The 19,424-nt window shown below is 37.0% G+C and overlaps 1 protein-coding gene across 2 annotated transcripts; it reads right to left on the reverse strand.

Annotated features, from left to right (window-relative positions):
- Window positions 1-1,818: 1,818 nt before the first annotated feature.
- On the reverse strand, window positions 1,819-11,749 carry LOC122063900 (cold-responsive protein kinase 1-like). 2 transcript variants are annotated; one of them, XM_042627589.1, is made up of 8 exons: window positions 11,456-11,749; window positions 9,717-9,817; window positions 9,216-9,356; window positions 8,492-8,607; window positions 8,174-8,384; window positions 6,392-6,626; window positions 5,556-5,706; window positions 1,819-2,494 (listed from the first exon to the last, which is right to left on the reverse strand). In XM_042627589.1, the coding sequence occupies exons 3-8, from the start codon at window positions 9,286-9,288 to the stop codon at window positions 2,087-2,089; spliced, it is 1,194 nt and encodes a 397-aa protein (XP_042483523.1). In that variant the 5' UTR covers window positions 9,289-9,356; window positions 9,717-9,817; window positions 11,456-11,749; the 3' UTR covers window positions 1,819-2,086. The 2 variants fall into 2 exon arrangements, with proteins under 2 accessions (XP_042483523.1, XP_042483522.1); XM_042627588.1 differs by lacking the exon at window positions 9,717-9,817.
- Window positions 11,750-19,424: the final 7,675 nt, after the last annotated feature.

Below are 19,424 nucleotides of genomic sequence, written 5' to 3' on the forward strand. Positions count from 1 at the left end.
TACCATATCACTATTTAGAATAACCAACAAAAATTATAAACTACAAGAAGTAAACTGGAGCCCTCCTAATTAATACTTTTAATTATTTAGTTACTTTTCACGTTTATTTTGTAGTTCAATGTCGTAGAGTGATCTTACCAATTTTGTTAAAATATGCCTAGCTATGTACACGCACGCAAAGTGTGATGCATCACCAAGCACATAACTGTTGGATGAGAGGATGAGGATCTATGGTGCACCTCTCGTCCTCATCTGGTGGCTGTGTACAAAGTCGTGCACCATGACAATGCCCAAAACCTCTCCCCCAATTATAAAATGAAAAGTTTTGCAACTAACGCTAACAACTGTTGGCAAGTAACTTCGGGTTCGTTCCATGTTTTCTCAAATGCCTCTCTTTCTCTTCTAGACACTGAGCTATGGAGTTGGTGGTTGTGGTGTTCGATGCCGGTAGTCTCTATATGGTGACTATTGACCACATTTTCCCTAGTTCTGCTACTGTGGTAGAAGCATTGGCTCTTCGCTTCGGGCCTAAACCCACTATCTCTGATGGGCTTCGTTGGGTCACTCTTCGACTCCACCAGTAGAGGAAGGCAAGTGGCTATTATGTTAATGGATATTAGAGTCCTCTCACTCTCCTGACGAGCTTTTTGACTTCCTGTGAGTAGAAATGAGAATGTTTCTGTCCATGCTATTTCTAAATCGCCCTGCTCTACTCGCACCTGGATAAATGGAAGACCTCCATTCAAGTGGATCTCCTCAAATTCGTATCTTCTTTTGTGCCTACTATAGCTTTATAAATTCCTGTTGCAGGGGGGGGGGGGGGAGGGGGGGGGGGTGGGTGTTCATGTCTCATTAGATATGGTACTGAAAGTTTCAATGGTTTTAACCAGTAGAGTCCCTAGCCTTTTCCCTAATTTTATGCTAAAATAGAAATGGGAAAATAGTTTAGTTGAAAACTAAAGCAAAAGATGGAAATTGATGTATGTTTTTGTGGTAATTACATAATTATTTCACATTATGATCATAAAGGCTTTCGTATTATTCTGTTTTAACTTAATGGATATTACAAATTTCAGGATGCAACCGAAGTATACATCTTGAGCTTGAATTTGAATTGTAGATAGGCCCGATCATAAAAATTTAACAAATGCCAAGCTTTATGTTCAGCCCATATCCACCATTAGATGAAACTTAGACACAAAACTTACTTTCTTGGGCCAGCATGCCCAGTGCAATTTCCATTGTAGGCTGAATTAATACATAGGGCAAGAGAATGCTAACCGGTTGTGTGACTACTGAGCCAACAAGTGAGCCAATGGAAGGGCAAGAGAGGGTAGGTCTTTCCGTACAGACAGTGTCTGGGCGTAGAAGACACAACTGGTTAACGTTCTTTTCCCATAATATTAATTAAGGTTTATTTTTAAGAGATCCTGATAATATTCACAAGGGTTAGTAAACTTTGTCAAGCTCACCAACTTTTCATCTTTTTTTTCTGCATTTCAGATTAGTGCAAAGTTTGCCTAGACACCCATGTGGACAACCTCACCCACATAGTCCCCTGTGATTGAGCCATGTGGTAGTCTGATCCACCATAAGGAACACCCAGTATTGAAAATTGTCCCTACCAAAATTAACCTATTGAAACTTACCACTAAGAAGCTCAAATGAAATCTCTTCTCAAATTTCAAGCTAAGAATTTTAATAGTAACAAGAAAATGTACGAGGAGCCCAAAAAAAAAAAAAAATCTTCTCAATATCTTAGAAAATATTGGTGACTTCTCCAATTGCAGGGTTCACCAACTCTTAAGGGACACCTACTTCATTCTACAAATTTCTTTTCACCTCTGAATAATAATAGAAAGACATGGTACTTTACAAATCTTGACATGTCTGAAGTGAATACACATTTGACACATCAAATAGTCCTCATTTACAAAATTTTACCTTCCTATAAAGACCACAGTAATCAAATTAAAAATGAACAACAAATGATAAATGGGCTAACACAAAATTTACATATCACAAGAAACCTGGAAAACCTGCAGGAAAGGAAAAGAATGAACATCCATTGTAGTGATGACTTCTCTCAGTTGCTTCTTTCATAGATGGAGTTGAAGGTCATGGTGGCAATTGTGCTGTTGTTATAGGTGGTATTGGTGGTTTCTGACAAGAAGGATGAATTATCCACCTTGTCTGATCCAGACGATCCCGTGTAAGAGGTAAAATTCGCATGAGTCTTCCCTTTCTGGGCTCCGACTTTGAGATCCATGAAATCAGAGATAAGACCTGGCCTCGTTATCTTCAAGCCATCAACATTCACCTCACCTGTTAGCATCTTGACCACAGTTGACATTGCTGGCCGGAGCTTAGGTGCATCCTGGGTGCACAGAAGGCCAATCTTCAAGATCCTGCATGCTTCCTCAGCATCAAAAATCCCGTTCAATGATGTGTCAACCAGCCCCACAAGCTCCCCCCGCTCATGTAACACCCATGTCTGCAAGAGGAGAATTCCCACAAAGAGTGTCAACAAGCTAGCCACCACTGGAAATCTTTAGAAAATTAGAACTACTAATCTACCATCATTAACAATGTCTTTGAAGTCATTAATGAGCATTTCCAAGGGAAGATCTAAATTATGACCACACATAAAGGACAAGTCAACAAGCTAGCACAAGCAGGAACCAGACACGGAATTCAATGAGTTGCATCCAGCCCATCTCAGTTGGAAAAAAATTTCGCAGCAACCCGGGCAGCAGCTAAATTTCATTCATCTCAGTTCAGGAACCCACCTACTAAAATGACAACCTCCTCCCAAAAGAAAAAAAAAATTTATATTACAATCAAGGTACCCAACTTTTGGAGAAACTACGGCTTAGGGGTACTCTCTTCTCAAATTGCCAATTTTTCCTATACCACCATCCCTGCAGCACACACTCACAATTTAAGAAAATTTCATGCTTTAAGTGGTCAAGTAATCTGCACAACTCCTCCACATATACTGCTTCCTCCCGCATCCAGCCAAATAAATACAGAAAGGATCAGGAATACCATCATTAGAAAAACAATGCAACAGCTTCACAAAAGGCAATGGCCAAAATGGCATAACCAAATGATTGTTTAGCAGCCTCGTTGGGGATGATACAGGCCTGCATCTGAACAAACTCATCTACCCATGTTGGACATGGACCTGAATCGATGTGTCCTTGCATGATGTGTGGAGGAGCTTCTGCACCCCATGCCTTTTCATTCTTGAACAGCAATCAACAGGTTTCCAATCTTCAGCTCCTCCACAATGTCACCTGTGTGAAGCATGTTTCCATTCTCCCTCCAAAGAGTTCAATCACCAAAAACAACTCCCCTACTTCCCTCATGAACATCCCCTGACAAGCTTCACTCAATGGCCATAACTACTGCTTTCTCAAGGATTATGGTGGAACCTAAAGCATCAAACTGAAAAATAGAAATCCACCAAGTCCAAGTCCTGCAACGTAACATGATCAAATTGCAACTGTATCGAGCCTTCAGTTCAGGCTCAGTACTGGTCATTTCCATTGAAACTTGGGAGTCGTAACAAATTTTCTACTAATTCAAATCCAAAGACCGACCTGAAATTTCTTCTGTTCACTAAGAATTCAAGAATTAAAGACAACAAAGATCGGAGAATATAGAAGGGTAAAGAGGGATTGAGTGAAAATTATCACAGAACTCAGGAGCCCTGGAGCAGATCTTCACCAACCAGAAGCTATCAAGTTAAAGAAAGAGGGGATAATGCTATATGGGTTTGGAGATGAGAAGGGATTTTCAGTGAAGCAGCACTTTCTTTTAGAAGATTGTTGCCAAAGAAAGAGAATCAGAAATCTCTCAGATGAAGAACTATCACTTTGTCAGCTATAAAATAGAGAAAGGGGGAGAGCAGCTGTTTTCGTCTCTGCAGATCCTCATGAGCTGTGCGGATTAATCATCAGGAGGAGCTGCGCAGATTACTCGATGGCTTCACAGACGCTTGTGCAGATTACAGGAAGCTGACGGATGCAGCAGTGCGCACTGAGTCAGAGACCTGTTTGCTCTTCACCGATCTTGCGGGTATATGCTGCCACAGATCGGCCAGAGAAGTGAAGGTTCTACTATCTATGGGTAAAGTTGGAAGTTGGAAACATAAAAATACAAAAAAGAGCACCCCAAACATAACATTTATGAAACATGAGTTACCACAAACATAATATTTCAAACGCGCGGTACCCCATACGTACTTTCTCTTAACATTTGGTCATAGTTGTCACGGCGTCGCTTAAGTGCCCAAGCGCCTTGGTCGCCTAAGCAGGCGCCTTGTTGGTTTCACCTTGCTTTTGGACCCTCTCCCACACCTTGGGTCTCATAGACGCTGTGACAACTACGCATTAGGTACCCCAGGTATAATTTACACAAAAAAAGGAAGAGGACAAATACATGGTCCTGAAACCAAACAGGTTCCACACACAGTTACAAAGTTAGGCAAAAGTATCATATTTCTATACTTTTCAACTTCATGCGGTGTATGATAGATAAAAGATTAGGTTACAAACTATTCTTCTTCATGCAACTTTTTCCTCCCATCATGGGTCTCAAATCCTTTGCACTGTTCAATATGAATCACATTGCAAGATTTTGGTTTCCATGACTTTTTATGACATTATAGTCTTTCCAATGCGGAGCTGTGTGTTGCGTATCTAGTTTTCAATGCAAAGTTGTATTTAGATTATATAGTTTGCAATGCGGAGTTTTGTGTTCGAGTTGTTACTTTCGTACTTAACGGGGTTGTCAAAAATTCGTTATCTCATTCTTCCTTTCATAAAAGTAGGTTGGGTGATGCTTGGTGGTGGACGTAATGCATGTAGGATGCTTTGGCTTGACCGATCTGTATGGTATGTTAGGTAGACAACTGGTACCTTACTATGATCTGTCATTATAAGCCGGTGGCTGATTTGTAGTGGTGCATCAGGTTGACAGCCGGCACTTATTATAATTAGCCATAACCGATCAATCTTTTTGCATGGATCCTCCGCTCGTCCTTGCATGAAATCTCCATGTAGCCAACCCCATTAAGTTGGGATAGGTTTTGGATGTTGTTGTATAGTCTTTCCAATTTCAGGTCATAGTTACATAATAATATTACTTGGTAGAATTGGTAGAAATGTATTCCAGTTTATATACCCAGATAAATCTACAAATGGAATATCTAGGAAGTCTGGTGGGTCAAATAATAAGGGAACATCATCCACTGATCCATCAAGGAAGTCTGGTGGTCAAATACCAATGATTTGATGAATGTAATGTTGAATACATCACAAGTATTTGGAAGGATTAGAGGGAGAACATTACTAAAGCAAATCTATCAACACAACTAGCAAGGATTAATCAACAGAATGGGTTTATAATCCTGCATGTGTCCCATGTGAAAATACTCTCTTACCAGCTATAGCAAATTTAGCTAACATTAAGGCTACAAATTTGTGCATGAAAAGATATTATTTCGTCAAAACATTGAGAAGTCTCATAGGTTTTCGAGAGTACATTACCCTTTCAAGAAGATATTGTTCTCCAACTGGTAATCGTGTGTTGGTGTTACATCTGCCACTTACTATTTCAAGGAGGAGAACCCCAAATCCATAAATATCTGCTTTGCGTGTTAATTGTCCCCGTATTGCATATTCAGGTGCCAAATAACCTCTACAGGAAGGAAATTGAAATAAAAGACCACATATTAAAAAGGAAAATTGGAGAATGAAAGTGTATGGAATCAAGGAACAAAAGCTAACTTCCATAGGTTAATCATATTTTCAGACAACATTTTTTGGTCAATCGTAGCAACAGCCAACATTGATATGGCTAATTCCAATTCTATGCTGTTAGAGGTACACTTGCAGACTTTGAAGAAAATACAATGGATAGGGCAACTTAGATTCATTTCTGCTGCATTCAATGATTATGGTGTAGAAGTCCAAAAAAAAGTCATCAAAATCTTAGTTCAAAGGATCCAGATACACTCCGACAGTCATAGACAAATACTGATGAGATCAGTGCAAAGATCTGGAAGGAAGTCGCCACACTGGCCAACCATTCATGACTCCTGTCTATTGGAAAAAAAAAAAAAAAACCAGATTTACGAAAGTAATCACAGAACCAACATCTCCGTTTTTAAAGATAAAAACCGATCAACAGTCCAGAAAAGTCCTAGTGGATGGTTATACTCTTACGTTGGTAAACAACTCCAACCACAAGCCTTAATGCTGCATTAAGGCACTATTGGGTTAACCGCACTGCAGAGTTTCTACACCAAGATGACTAAGAAATTGATATTCACCAGCAAAAAGGAACAATTTTGACAAGACTAAAGTGGATCCTTCGAACTTACATTGTTCCGGCAACACGTGTACTAACATGTGTCATGTTGACTGGAATAAGCTTCGCGAGACCAAAGTCTGAAATTTTGGGATTGAGGTCATTATCAAGGAGGATATTGCTTGCTTTGATATCTCTATGAACAATATGAGGCTGAACTTCCTCATGAAGAAATGCTAGCCCACGAGCAATACCAATACAAATTTTATAACGTGCTTTCCAATCAAACTGGATGCTACTGTGGCTTCCTGAAATAAATAAAACACAAAATCACAATGGCTTAGAGTTATGGATTCTGAAAAATCAGTTAGAAGCACAGTAATTGATGAAAGTAATATTAACAAGGGAGAGGATTCCCTAAAAGGCAGTGTGGCCTCTACACCAGCGTGTGGGCCAAATGGGAGCACTAGTAGAAGCATCAAATGGGGTGGGATTTCCACCTTCCATAAGGGGTGGGGTGGTCTTTTTCACCCCCAAGTGTGTCTAGGTGTAGTGGCCACGCTGCATTTTAGGCTTCTTTTTCCCTACTAACAAATATCCTTGGTTCTTATCCAAGTACCAAATCCAAATTCCAATATATTGATAGCATCTACAAGTTCACTTTCTTATGTAACATTTACGGGTGGGAGGTGACGGGTTCCAGTGGGTTAAGAAATGGTATCTCAGGCCTTATGCCAGGCCTAAACCAGCCTGTTTATTCAATTGGCAGGGGGAAGGTATGCTCAAGCCCACCATTACTAATCATCAGGTGAGTTCAATGGCAAGCTTAAAATAATAATAATAATTTAGCTTAATTTTAATTCTTTTGTTATGGGCAAAAGTTTCTCTAATCTAGCAAGACTAGAGGGTATCTCTAGCCGGCACCAAGTTTTTCCAAATGGAAGGGTGAGATGGAAATTTCAATTGTATAGATATCTAGAAGAATGGATTGGCTACATGTTAAATTCTAGACTCAGATTTATCCATATACTCTCCCATGAACTGGCAGATTCCCTTATAGACGTTCAATTTATTTTAGAAAAGCCATCCCCTTTATTATGATAAAAATATGTTAATTGGGTGATTTGCTTAGATTGGGAGAGAACCAAAGGGTACACTACCCCATTAAGTCATGCAGGGTAGGGTGTGCAGGCTACGAGGCTGACAAAGATTTTCCAACTCTCACACAAATTTTAGGACAAGCTTTGAGAAAGTCATTTGAAGTGGCATGGTCATGTTCAACGGAGGCCTTGGGATGCACCAGTAAGGAGGAGTGATTGGATTAAGATGGAAGGATCTAAAAGAGCTAGAGGCAGGCCTAAACTGACCATAGAAGTAGTAAGGAAAGACATGCATAGTTTAGGTCTAGACCCTAGTTTGACCTTAAATAGAGTTTTTGGAAAGCAAGTATCCAAGCAGCCAACCCCATTTAGATGTGATTTTACTGAGATGTTGCTATGTTCCTTTCCTTTTACTTTTCATATATATATTTCTCTCTCACATAGATCCATGTAGCCAACCCCATTTAGTTGGGAAAAGGCTGAGTTGTTGTTGTATTCAAATTTCATGTTTTTGTATGCTACTACAATTAATCAAACTTCTAAAATAGATAGAAATTTTAACAACATTTATCATTATAAGCCAATATATTTGCACAAACAAAATATATAAGTTTTTCAACTACTAAGAATACTATACAAGAAAATCTCTCACAGAAGCCTCATGCAATATGGTGTCAGAATTGGTATCACATTTAAGATGTGATTTGATATGCAATGCATTTTCACACTAACAATTTCAATGAAAGTGGAATTACCAAGGAGAGTCTGTGAAAGACTATTATTCTCCAGGTAGCCATAAACCAAAATTCTATGGATTCCTTCAACACAACAACCATACAGCTTGACTAAGTTTTCATGCTCTATATCTGATATCATTTGTAACTCTGTCAGGAACTCCCGAACACCTTGCCTTGATTCGGCCGATAGTACCTTGATAGCAACAACCTTGCCATCTTTAAGCCTTCCCTGCCCAATGTAAGAAGCCATAGCAGGAGTCATTGAGAAATCATTTCGAACAATTAGAACCTTGATAAAATTGTTCTAATAAATTGTGCAAACTTAATGCAATATACCTTGTAGACAGAACCAAACCCCCCTTCCCCTATTTTATTTGCTTGATCAAAATCATCCGTAGCATTTTTCAGTTCTCTATAAGTGTACAGCATAACATTCTGGATGCCTGAAACCTCTGAGGAAATATGAAACTGGTTAGGTGATTTAAAGAAAAAGTAAAAGAATGAAAGATGCATATTATGGAATGTGAAAAGGGCAGAATAAATAAAAACGAATAGACAAAATATATATATATATATATCAAAATAATTGAGAGAAAAAAAACACCAAAGTTTTAAAATCCAGAGAGATGGATGAGTGAGTAACACAATACAAGAAGACAGGGCTCTGGTTTAAGCACTCAGTGTGTTATTTTGTTTCTTTTTCTTGGGAAGCACTTTAATAGAAATTATAACACCTTCCAAATGCAGGGCTTCAAGGAATTACATCAATACCATTTTAGTTAATAGATCTTATTGAACACATAAGATGGCCCTCGTCTTGGTGATACGTAAGCAGAAGTCTGAACACATGAGGATGCATGATGTACATGCTTTACCAATCAATCCCCTTCACCACACATCCAAAGGATTCTATGTGTGTGTGTGTGTGTGTGTGTGTATGTGTGTGCACGTATGTTAACTAATAAAATTATAAACTAAAATAGGATCAACTTCAAATAAGCATTGGAATCCTCTGGAGAAATTATTTAATCCCATAAGCTCTCACTTGTTAGGTGGTTACCTTCACCAAATTGAACAGTTCCTCTAGCTGAAGAAGATTTCTTCTTTCTTGACAAGAAAGAGAAACAAGTCATTACTGCCAAAGGCACACACTTACAAGCTTTCAATGCCTAGCAACCGTCAGCTCTAAAGATTCCAAAACCTGCCAATATGAAGCACAAAGTACAAATGTTATCAACCAGCCTTAATTGGCCCAGAATGATCTTCCACCATATCTTGTTGATAAAGGAAGAATTCAGTTAATTTCTTGGTTAAACATAGAAAACATTAATGTCTTTGCAATTTCATTTTCATATTCCCTGTTTGGCAGAAAAAGCTTTAAAGTTGTAACCTATATTCCTGTAATTTACAACTACACCATTACAAGATATCTTATGAATAATTACTCCATTGATGAATGAAGCAGCATAGTCAAAAGTTTTAAGAAACTGAGAGAAGTAAGAAAGAGTGGAGTTTTTTCATCAAGAATGCAGTGCCTAGCTTGGTTCAATAAGCTTCCTACCTCTGCTTATGGGTCGACATAACTTTCAATTGTGCCAGACTGGAAGCAACAAGATGGCTTTCACTTATGCAATAGTCGATAAATCACAGCAATCAATTTTCCTATGACAGAATAAAAATGAACCAATGAAGCAGCAATATAAACTAAAAGATCATCTTCATATTTGTTAGAAGTATCTCATGAGAAGGGAGGAGTGATGCACAAGTCGCAGACTCCTCCCTTGGGGTTTTCTTAGTTCTACCATTCATTAATGAGTTCTATTTAATGAATGGAGGTGGGCAGCCCCGAATCTAATTGATTCGGACTCTCTCTTTTCTATTTCCAAGATTCAATAAGCTTAGATCAGCTATCTTATAACATAGTAATGCCTATCCACAATGCATCTTATGGGATCAGTCTCCTAATGCCCCACAATGTCCACCCAGTATCGTCTCCCATCAATTCAACCATCAAGAAGGATCCAACTAGAGGCATTAGGATGCAAAGGGTTGAAGCAATTCCTCCCCGTTCTTACAAGTAACATGGAGAAACACGATAGAGAACAAATTAAGTATACAAAACTGCTATCAGTATGGTAATTCCTCAAAACCTAGAATTATTCCCTTCCGTGGAGTGCAAAGTGTGAAAGGGGGGAAAAAATGAACCCCCTGTTTCACTTTGGAAATTATCAACTTCCAAAGAGAGTATTCATTTAGACTATGAATAAGAATACAATCACCAGTCTAGACCTCTCAACATGAAGAGGTGGATCAAAAAGGCCAAAAAAAAGCGGGTGGGGAAGATTTATGTAAAACGAACTGGAGAAAGCCATTATGTGTGAAAATCCTGCATTTCTCATTCTCAATCATACAGCTCTTGATTAAATAATACAGGAAAGAGAAACATAATAGAACTGACTCCATGGTCTAAACATTTTCACTTCAGCACATCCAATTCATTAAAGGGTCATGGTCTAAGCATTTGAGTGGACCTGTTATGAGGTTTCGATCTGACTGTTGATTAAAATGAAATCAAGAACCTCTGACTTCTACTCAGTGTCAAAGTCAAAGATACATAGAAGAAAAGGTCGCAGAGGGGAGGCTCAAAATCTGTTAGATCCAAGACAATCCTGTACTTAACATCCAAGAAGAATTTCAAAAGGAAATAAACATCAAAACCCTGTAAGGGGATTATACAGTAATCTTCCAATTATCAAATCCCTATTTGGGTTTTTTTCTCAATACGTTCTTAAAAGCCAGAAAAGTGAAAGATCTGAATTGCAGGACCATATCTGTAGGAAAAGCAACTTCCCAAAGGGGAAATCTGACATATGTAGCTTTAATTGCAATCCAGCAGTACTTACTAAAAAAGAAACCAAGACAACAAATCAACAAATGAAAAGCAATAAATCTATAATAAACTCAGTGAACTGCAACAAACAAGAGAAATCCGACTAAATTTAAGAAAACCCAATACGTCAAATAGTCGGAAAATCGCACCAACATCCACAAATTACTTCAACAACCACACTAAACAAATAGATCATTCATTCAAAGAACAGAAGTAAACAAGAACAATCCCAACGGTCCACCAACAAAAAGCCCAAAAATTAGAAACCCTCTCAAATAGTCCCAAAACTCCATTAACATTTGCAACTCAATTCAACAGCTCACACAAGAAACGGAACACCCAAAACAACCTACAAATGGAATCCCAAGAAAAACCACCGACATTCCAAGGACCCCAGGTAAGAAACTTACCTTCAAGGCAGTTAGAAGCAGCACAGACCAAGATAGAGGTCCCCGAAGAGAGACAGAGAGTCAGAGAAAGAGAGGAGAAGGGGAAGAGTGCGCAGGTTTATATCTTCCACTTTTGCTCACAACAAAAGAGCAGAGAGAGAAAGGGAGATAGGAAGCTTTCCTCAGCCACGCAAAAGTAATAAGCTCTGCCTCTGAAATTTAGAAAACTTTAAAAGTCCACGAAGGGCAGCGTACGCTCTTTGAATCTTCCAAAGACTGGAGAAGAAATCACAGAGCTTGGAAGTCGACAAAATATCCGCGTAAACGAAATTGCAGATGGGCAACTAAAAGCTGTTGATCTTAGGCGTTAATCTCTATGGTGACTCCTATCCAAGACGATAGGATTGGAATCATTATATTGATTGTAAATTGAACTCTAAGTAATTGATTGGAATATTTGTTTGAGCCATATCAAACAATAAAAATTCTAAACCAACGATTTTCACGAGGTCAATTAGGTCTTTTTATTTTTTTTCTCTTGGGTAAAACAACTAGGTCACATTCTTTTATAAGTTCTTTTGAAGAAAAACATTTTTTTACCCAAAAAAAAAAAGGGCAAAAAAGGGGAAAAAAATTTTTTTTTTTGAGGGGGGAATCTGTTATATGTGCATGTTGTTTGAACCTGTAAGAACAGTTTTGAGGGCTCAGTGTTGTGTGGAAGAGCCAAAAGTGTCCTTTGAGGTTCTAATTCCAATAAAAAAAATTTTAATAAGTATTTATCAGAACTCAGAAACAACCTCCAGTTGTTACCAAAAAAATTAAAATATAAATAAATAAATAACCTCTAGTTAATTAATAAGAAATACCACTTGATTAGTGCCAGCTAATTAAGTTCATTTCGGGTAGAAAAAAACGTCTCTAAAATACTTTAGGAAAAGGGCAAAAAATTCACCACGCGAGCAACATTGTTTACACCTTCTCTATGTATTTTTTCTATTATTTTCTCTCGCTTATAAACTTACTAAATGAGCCACCAATCACCACTCCCATTGGTCCGCTTTTGCATGTTGGTGGCAAGCATAATGAACCCCCTCAACAGCAAAAACTATCCACAATCAAACCATAGTTTGTGGTGAACTAGTGAGAAAGGGGAAAAAATGAAATATTAAACTCGCTATTGATAGAAGATGGTCCCCATTAGCCACATGTATAGATGTTCATTTTATTTAAGAAAAAAATGATGCACATGCTATGTCACTAATGACATGCATCCTCACATATTTTCTCTCTCGTCTCTAAATGTGGGTCTCTTATACACAAATCTTGAAGCTCTCCTCTCGTGTTCCTATTAAGTTGCCATGAGGGATTTCATCCTTATTGCTCCCTAGTTTAATTGGCATATGACAACTTACATAATCATGACAACTATACTTCCTTGGTTGTCAGTATCATTTCAAGTGTTATGAGAGTTGTTAAGATCTGACTTTCATGGAGTTCTTAGGTGGTGTGGTGAGAAGTAAGGTCAACTCAAGATTTTTTATTTAGAGTTGGGACTAATATAATCATATTGTCATTAGATCATGTAATCTTGTGATTATCCTTAATTGGGCTCATACAAGCTTAATCATAATTTGTTTACGAATTTCATGTGTTGAATCTTACAAAATTCTGTCCTATGTAAAATGTAAATCAGCTTCCATTGAGTTCTCCTTAAGGACTAACTCAACCAATACTAATCTCAGTTATATGTCTTCTACAGTGACATTAAGCTGATGATGAGAACTGAGAACTGCCAAGTGCCAAGTGCCAAGTGCCAAGTGCCAAGTGCCAAGTGCCAAGTGGTGCTTGGTAGTTGGGCTTAATTAGCCTTAATAATTTAAGTTTGAATTAGAGTTTAAATCAACTTTTAAATACCCGCCAAAACCCCTCATTTTTTTGTTCAATCACTCATGAAAATATCTCTCTCTCTCTCTCTCTCTCTCTCTCTCTCTCTCTCTCTCTCTCTCTAAATCTATTTTGACTTCTCTGATCAGAGGATTGATTCTTTCTGGACTTTCTTCCTCAACGATTGGGAGGTTAGACATTTTTGTTTCTCTTGATGCACATTCAAGGACTGCCATGTGTAAAGCAAAGAAAACATGTTAAAAAATCTCCTTTTACATGTGGAAAATGAGGGCAACTATGGTCAAACCGGTTCTTATCCGTTTCGATTGAACCAAAAATTATTTCTCATGGAAATGCAGACTTTTATTGTGTAGATTCAATTTAGTCGGCTCTCATTACCAAAAAAAAAAAAGAAAATAGTCGGCTCTTATGTTATGGCTTTATCACTTTATTCTTTCTTTTTTTCAAAGTTTTGATTAGGAAGACTTCAAAGTTCAAATTAATATTCATGCATGTGGAATATGAAATTTTTTCAATAAGATTGACATCATGGTTTTAAGTATCGGTGCGTATCGTGTCGTATCGGTCGATATATATCTATATCGGTAGGTATCGGCACGATACATACCGATACGATACATAAAAATTTTAAAACCCTTATATATCGATACGTATCCTACGATACACACCGATACACCACCGATACTCTATGAAAAATTCAAAATTGAAGTGAAATATACGTATCGGTATGTATCGATATGTATCAACCGATACGTACCGATACGGTCATAAAATGGCCAAAATGGGTAATTTTTTAGAAAAACACAATTTTTTGAGGTGTTTTTGTTCCAAAGTTGCTACCAACCATTTTTCTCTCTAACTAAAGTGGAAATCAAGATTGGGAACAAGGATTTTACATTTATGGGACAATTACAAACCTTGGATTCTTAGTGCGATACTCTCAATTTACTATTTATGCATAATACATGTTATATATAACTTTTTTTAATTATTTTTGTATGCAAAAATGTATAAAAAAGTGTTTCCTATCCATTTATGTGCGTATCTTTAACGTATCTCCGATACGATACGATACGATACCCTCCGATACGTATCTTAATTTTGGCCGACCGATACGATGATCGATACCGATACTTTAATCCTTGATTGACATTAAATGGTGGCAACAAGAGAGAGAGAGAGAGAGTTTTTTTTTTTTTTTGGTAGAAAGAGAGAGAGAGAGAGTTTAAATCTATGTAATTTGGAAACCTTCATTGGTGATTGAATCATAATTAATTTATTCAATATGTAGGTGGCCTACACTTCCATTCAAACATATATAGGGACTAGGAAGTAATTTTGTCCATCAGATTGGTAACAATGTCATCATCTATATGAGTAAGAGAGTCATCCCAATACAAAGTAAGCTAGATTCCAATTCAACATCATAAAGGTGTGCATCATATCAATATCAAAATCTTTGTGTCTCTTTCAAATGAGAGAGAGAGAATGGGAGAAGGGGTTCCTTATGGAAGTGGTATTGTAGTAGCTCTCGAGATGGCCTAAAAGATGGACTTGACACAAGTGTAGATCAACTGAAAGGAGGTAAGCAAATGGAGGCATTATGGGACTACTAGGAGCAAATCCTTAACTAGCTTGAATCGGATGCAAACAAGTCGCTTATAAAAGGTCAATGACTACTTTAGTTCAGCAAGGCACTGATAAGTTGCGTCTCCCTGTGTTTATCTATCTCATCTCTCCTAATAAAATGATATAACTACCCTTACTATGGAAAGTGGGAGAAAAACATAAAAAACCGTAACGTACGGTAGACAGCCTACAGGAAACTCAACACTTTAAATATTTACACCAAAACAAAATTGTGTTCCAGAGCAGCCATTGGTCAAGAAATGGGACCCACAAGAGGAAACCTTTACAGTCAATTTCTTTTACTAGACTTTATTTTTTTAATAAAATATATATAATGGGAGACATAGAGTAACAGATATAACCCCTTAATAGGGTAAGAGATATAACCCCTTAAGTTTTATTCCCTTGTGGGCTCCATTGATTGAACAATGGCTGCTTTGGAACACAATGTTGGTGTAGACTGTAGAGTGTTGAAACAGATCATCAATTCAAAGAGACAGAGTTGAGAAATAAGGATAGCTTGTATTTATTTGTGTATACATAGGGGCCAACAAGTTATAAAAGCCTTTCTTCCTTTTCACACGGCCATGACACAAACAGAACTTAGTCAGGTCCAAGGGGTTGGGTGATGGTTAGGTCACAATGTCCTGTTTGCCCATGCCCTGTGACATCACACCATTAAAGGCAATTTTCAAAATGATATAAAGGTTGTCTGATTGCTAGGGTCATCTTACCTTGGAATAGCTGCAAGCTTATCCGCTGTTTGGCTTGTGAGGGAATAAGCCATTAAGGTGTGAGACCTAATAATAAAGATATGTCATTCAGATGATGATGGTACTTGGATAGGTTCCAATCAAGAGGATATAATATTGCTTTCGAATTCTAACTGGTTCAACCGGGGTCAACATCAGAAACGAGTGATTTGACCGGCTAACAAATTCACTGTTATATTCTGAATTGTCAAGTTTACTAACTTTGACCAAAAGACTAAACAGCACCTGGGTATGGTCCATTATAGAGGTACTAGTACAAGGAAATAGTTTAGAGCCGCCGCATAAATGAAGGTCCCGTTTCGCCTGTACACTATTAATTCCTTGCAGTCAGCCACCTCCGAAGATGCCTTTTTATCCCCTTCCACCTTTTTTTTTCCTTGGAGTGGGTGTGGAGCATTAATGTGGTTGGGTGGAGTGGGGGAAGGTACCATTGTAGATCATTTAATGGTACCAATGGTTTAGGGAGTGTTTGGTTTCGTAAATCTTTGGGATGACATTCTTTAGAATGATAATTCTTAATTTTTGAAGTTGTTTGGTTCAATTAGGATGACCCTCATAAGTGAGCATCCTACTTCCCATGAATGACCATATTACAAAGGATGTGTTTTAAATCTGAGTTTAAGTTAAATCTAAGTTTACCTCAACACTTAAACTCATATTTGAGTAATCCTTTTACCACCTAGTATAAAAGGAGAAAGCAGAAAGACGTTCTCTACGGAAGCCAATATCTCAACCTGTGAGAAACATGTACTAGCCTTAAGGCAACCAAACGATTTTTCAGAAAGAAACATAATTCAGAAGAATGTCTATCAAAAGATTGACATTCATATCCGATACATACACCATTTGATTTACCGAATCAAACACCCCCTTAAGTTATCAGCATCGTTTCGATGTATCAGTTGATACGTATTAGTATCATTGGAGACTGATATGCTACTAATACGAATCAATTCCATCGTTCATATTGTGATCATTGTAAATATTAGATTCTATCAAGCTCAATCTATATAGATATCATATCAGTATTGGCCAAAATTATAACCAACATCGATATCAATATCTCTAACCTTGATTGTACCACAATGTAGCATCTTTGCTCCTATAGACTTGAACATGCTTTTTGGTTTGTAATAAAGGGCTCGAAAAAAACCTTCAACATTATAGGCAATATAATTATAAATGAATAATGTTTACAAGGCAATTATAATAATCTAAATTTAAATGGAAGTGATTGGTTGAATGTAAAGTTGCAAAGGACAATGTCGTACACTTTAGAGGTGAATTTTGAAGAGAAACCCCAATTTTTTCTAATCTGAAAATTTACATTTTTCAATTGATATATGTGTACTTATATGTCTAGGTACAATATGTGTACTCTTGAGTTTTGCTCTAGATTTTAATTTAAATTCAATTATGTGTAAACACTTATATGTACACATCCAACCATATGAAAAGACCTTTTATGTATATATACAGACACCTCTATATATACAAGTACCACCATATATTTCTATATATATACACTACTTGCATTAATAGAATACGTCTTTGTTGCAACTCTCTCTCTCTCTCTCTCACAGCTACTGTGTTATGAGAAATACTTCTCTGTAATGTTTTTGTTTCATTACTCTGATAAAAATTCCTCTTTGTTTTGTCTGAATGCGTGAAACCCATTCTTCAAAACTATTTAGTGAGTCTAGCCTTACTCTGTCAAAGGGTTAAAGTTTGTGTACTATCAGATAGTGATTAGTAGTTGTTTTATCTTAAAGGTAAAACATAATAATCCTCAATTGTACTTATGTAAAAAGTGTTTCAAACCTTAAGAAGAGTGTCTACTAAGATACAACTCAACCAATTTGGTTCATTTGTTGCAACAATTTGTATGGATCATCTCTGATACATCAAGTAAGAAAATCAAGCCATCTCAACACTGATCTTATACTTCAATATCGGGTACTTATTTCTAAAAATCTTAAGATCCGAAAGAAAGATAATTAAGGATATATGTTTTACATGCCGTTGACACGTATGACCTCTCCCAAGCCATTCCAATAGACACATGGAAGGGATTCTCTCACAGTGGGTATATATTATATAGGGGTCCCCATGGTTACCGAGGAAAAAAAAATGACCAATATTTAGATACTTTTGTCAAAATTTAATTTCATTAAGTCAAAATGTTTAAAATTTAACATAATTTTAATGGTTTACTTGTAACTATTGTTGACACGGATTCTACATATGGAATTGACTCTTAACTTATTTGACACGATAATAGCCCATGAGGAAAATAATACACTTGACTTCTTTTGAGGTCAATGAAAGGATAAAAGGACATTGTAATCTATTGGTTTTAGAGGGGTTTACAATTCTTTCACCATAGGCACAACAAGTAAAGCCTTTTACAATCCAAGTAAACACAGGCAATAGAGGAAGAAATGGACCAAATTTCTATAATAATCCCATCTGTTAGACTATAATTACTTTCAAGAGAGAGGTTGACCATCATGCCCCATTCAAGAGGGGTGGGGCATGGCACATACCAATGGTTATAAAAACAATGACGCATGTCAATATAAGAAAATGTATTTAATTGAATTAAGTAAGAAAATTTAATATATGATTTATTCAATCATAGACCTATGTATCTAATATTCAGAATTACCACATCATCCCATTTGTGACTTAAAAAAACTTGGTGAACCTCTCTGATAAGTTTGTTAATTATCCATCTACAAGAACTTTGGTCTTGTTAAGAAAGACAAATATATATTTTTTTTTACTAAAATAAAACCCATGTTATGAAAAAATTATGAAAACAAACTTATATCTTCTCATTATTAATTAAGCATAGAAGTAAATTGATAGAAGTAGTCGAATATGAATTAAAATTCTAATTGGGATTCCTCTTAAGGTGTTTAGTTGGTTTATAGTTGATTTGGAGGGAGAGATTTACGGATTCCTTTGTTAAAAATCTATAAAAAAATTTAGAAGAATAACTACATGTATCTAACAATATATATATATATATATATATTTACCAAGGTGTCTGGGACAGGTTATACGCACACCTCAATTAATCCTTGGGGAGATTAGCTCTACAATTCACCGTCATAATCTCCACTTAAATCACAAATGTACATATAAAAAATCAAACATGAAATCGTATACCTATCCACATAATTCTCAATCCGTCTTAACCATCTAATAATAAAATAAAAATTAAAAAAATGAAAAAGGTCTTGAAAGCTAGTAGGACACCCTGGAATCAGGTGTGCTAGCAAATGTAGACCGTTGGATTAGATAGACTATATCAATACCATTGGATACCTGTTGTCTTAAGTAATTTACCCAGCCCAGACGTTGTATGGTCACTCTTCTTTTCCCTCACTTGCTCCGGGGATTTCCCATCCTGATAGCCACTGCCGCTGCCAAGGTAGAAGAAAGTTCGGAGAGAGAGAGAGAGAGAGAGAGAGAGAGGAACACCAAAAACTATAAAAAAAAAGAAGAAGAGAACTGAGCTCAACCTGGATAGTGGCATCGAAAAATTTCCGACTTGTTTGGTGCTCTTTCTCTCTCTCTTTCGCTTCTCTCACCAAAGGGTCAAAGGAACAGTGATTACAGTGATGGTATAACTGTCGATGGAGAGGAATAGCAAAAATCAGAAAAAAAAAAAAAAA

Source organism: Macadamia integrifolia, unplaced genomic scaffold, assembly GCF_013358625.1.
Source record: "Macadamia integrifolia cultivar HAES 741 unplaced genomic scaffold, SCU_Mint_v3 scaffold149, whole genome shotgun sequence".
In the NCBI taxonomy this organism is placed as follows: domain Eukaryota; kingdom Viridiplantae; phylum Streptophyta; class Magnoliopsida; order Proteales; family Proteaceae; genus Macadamia; species Macadamia integrifolia.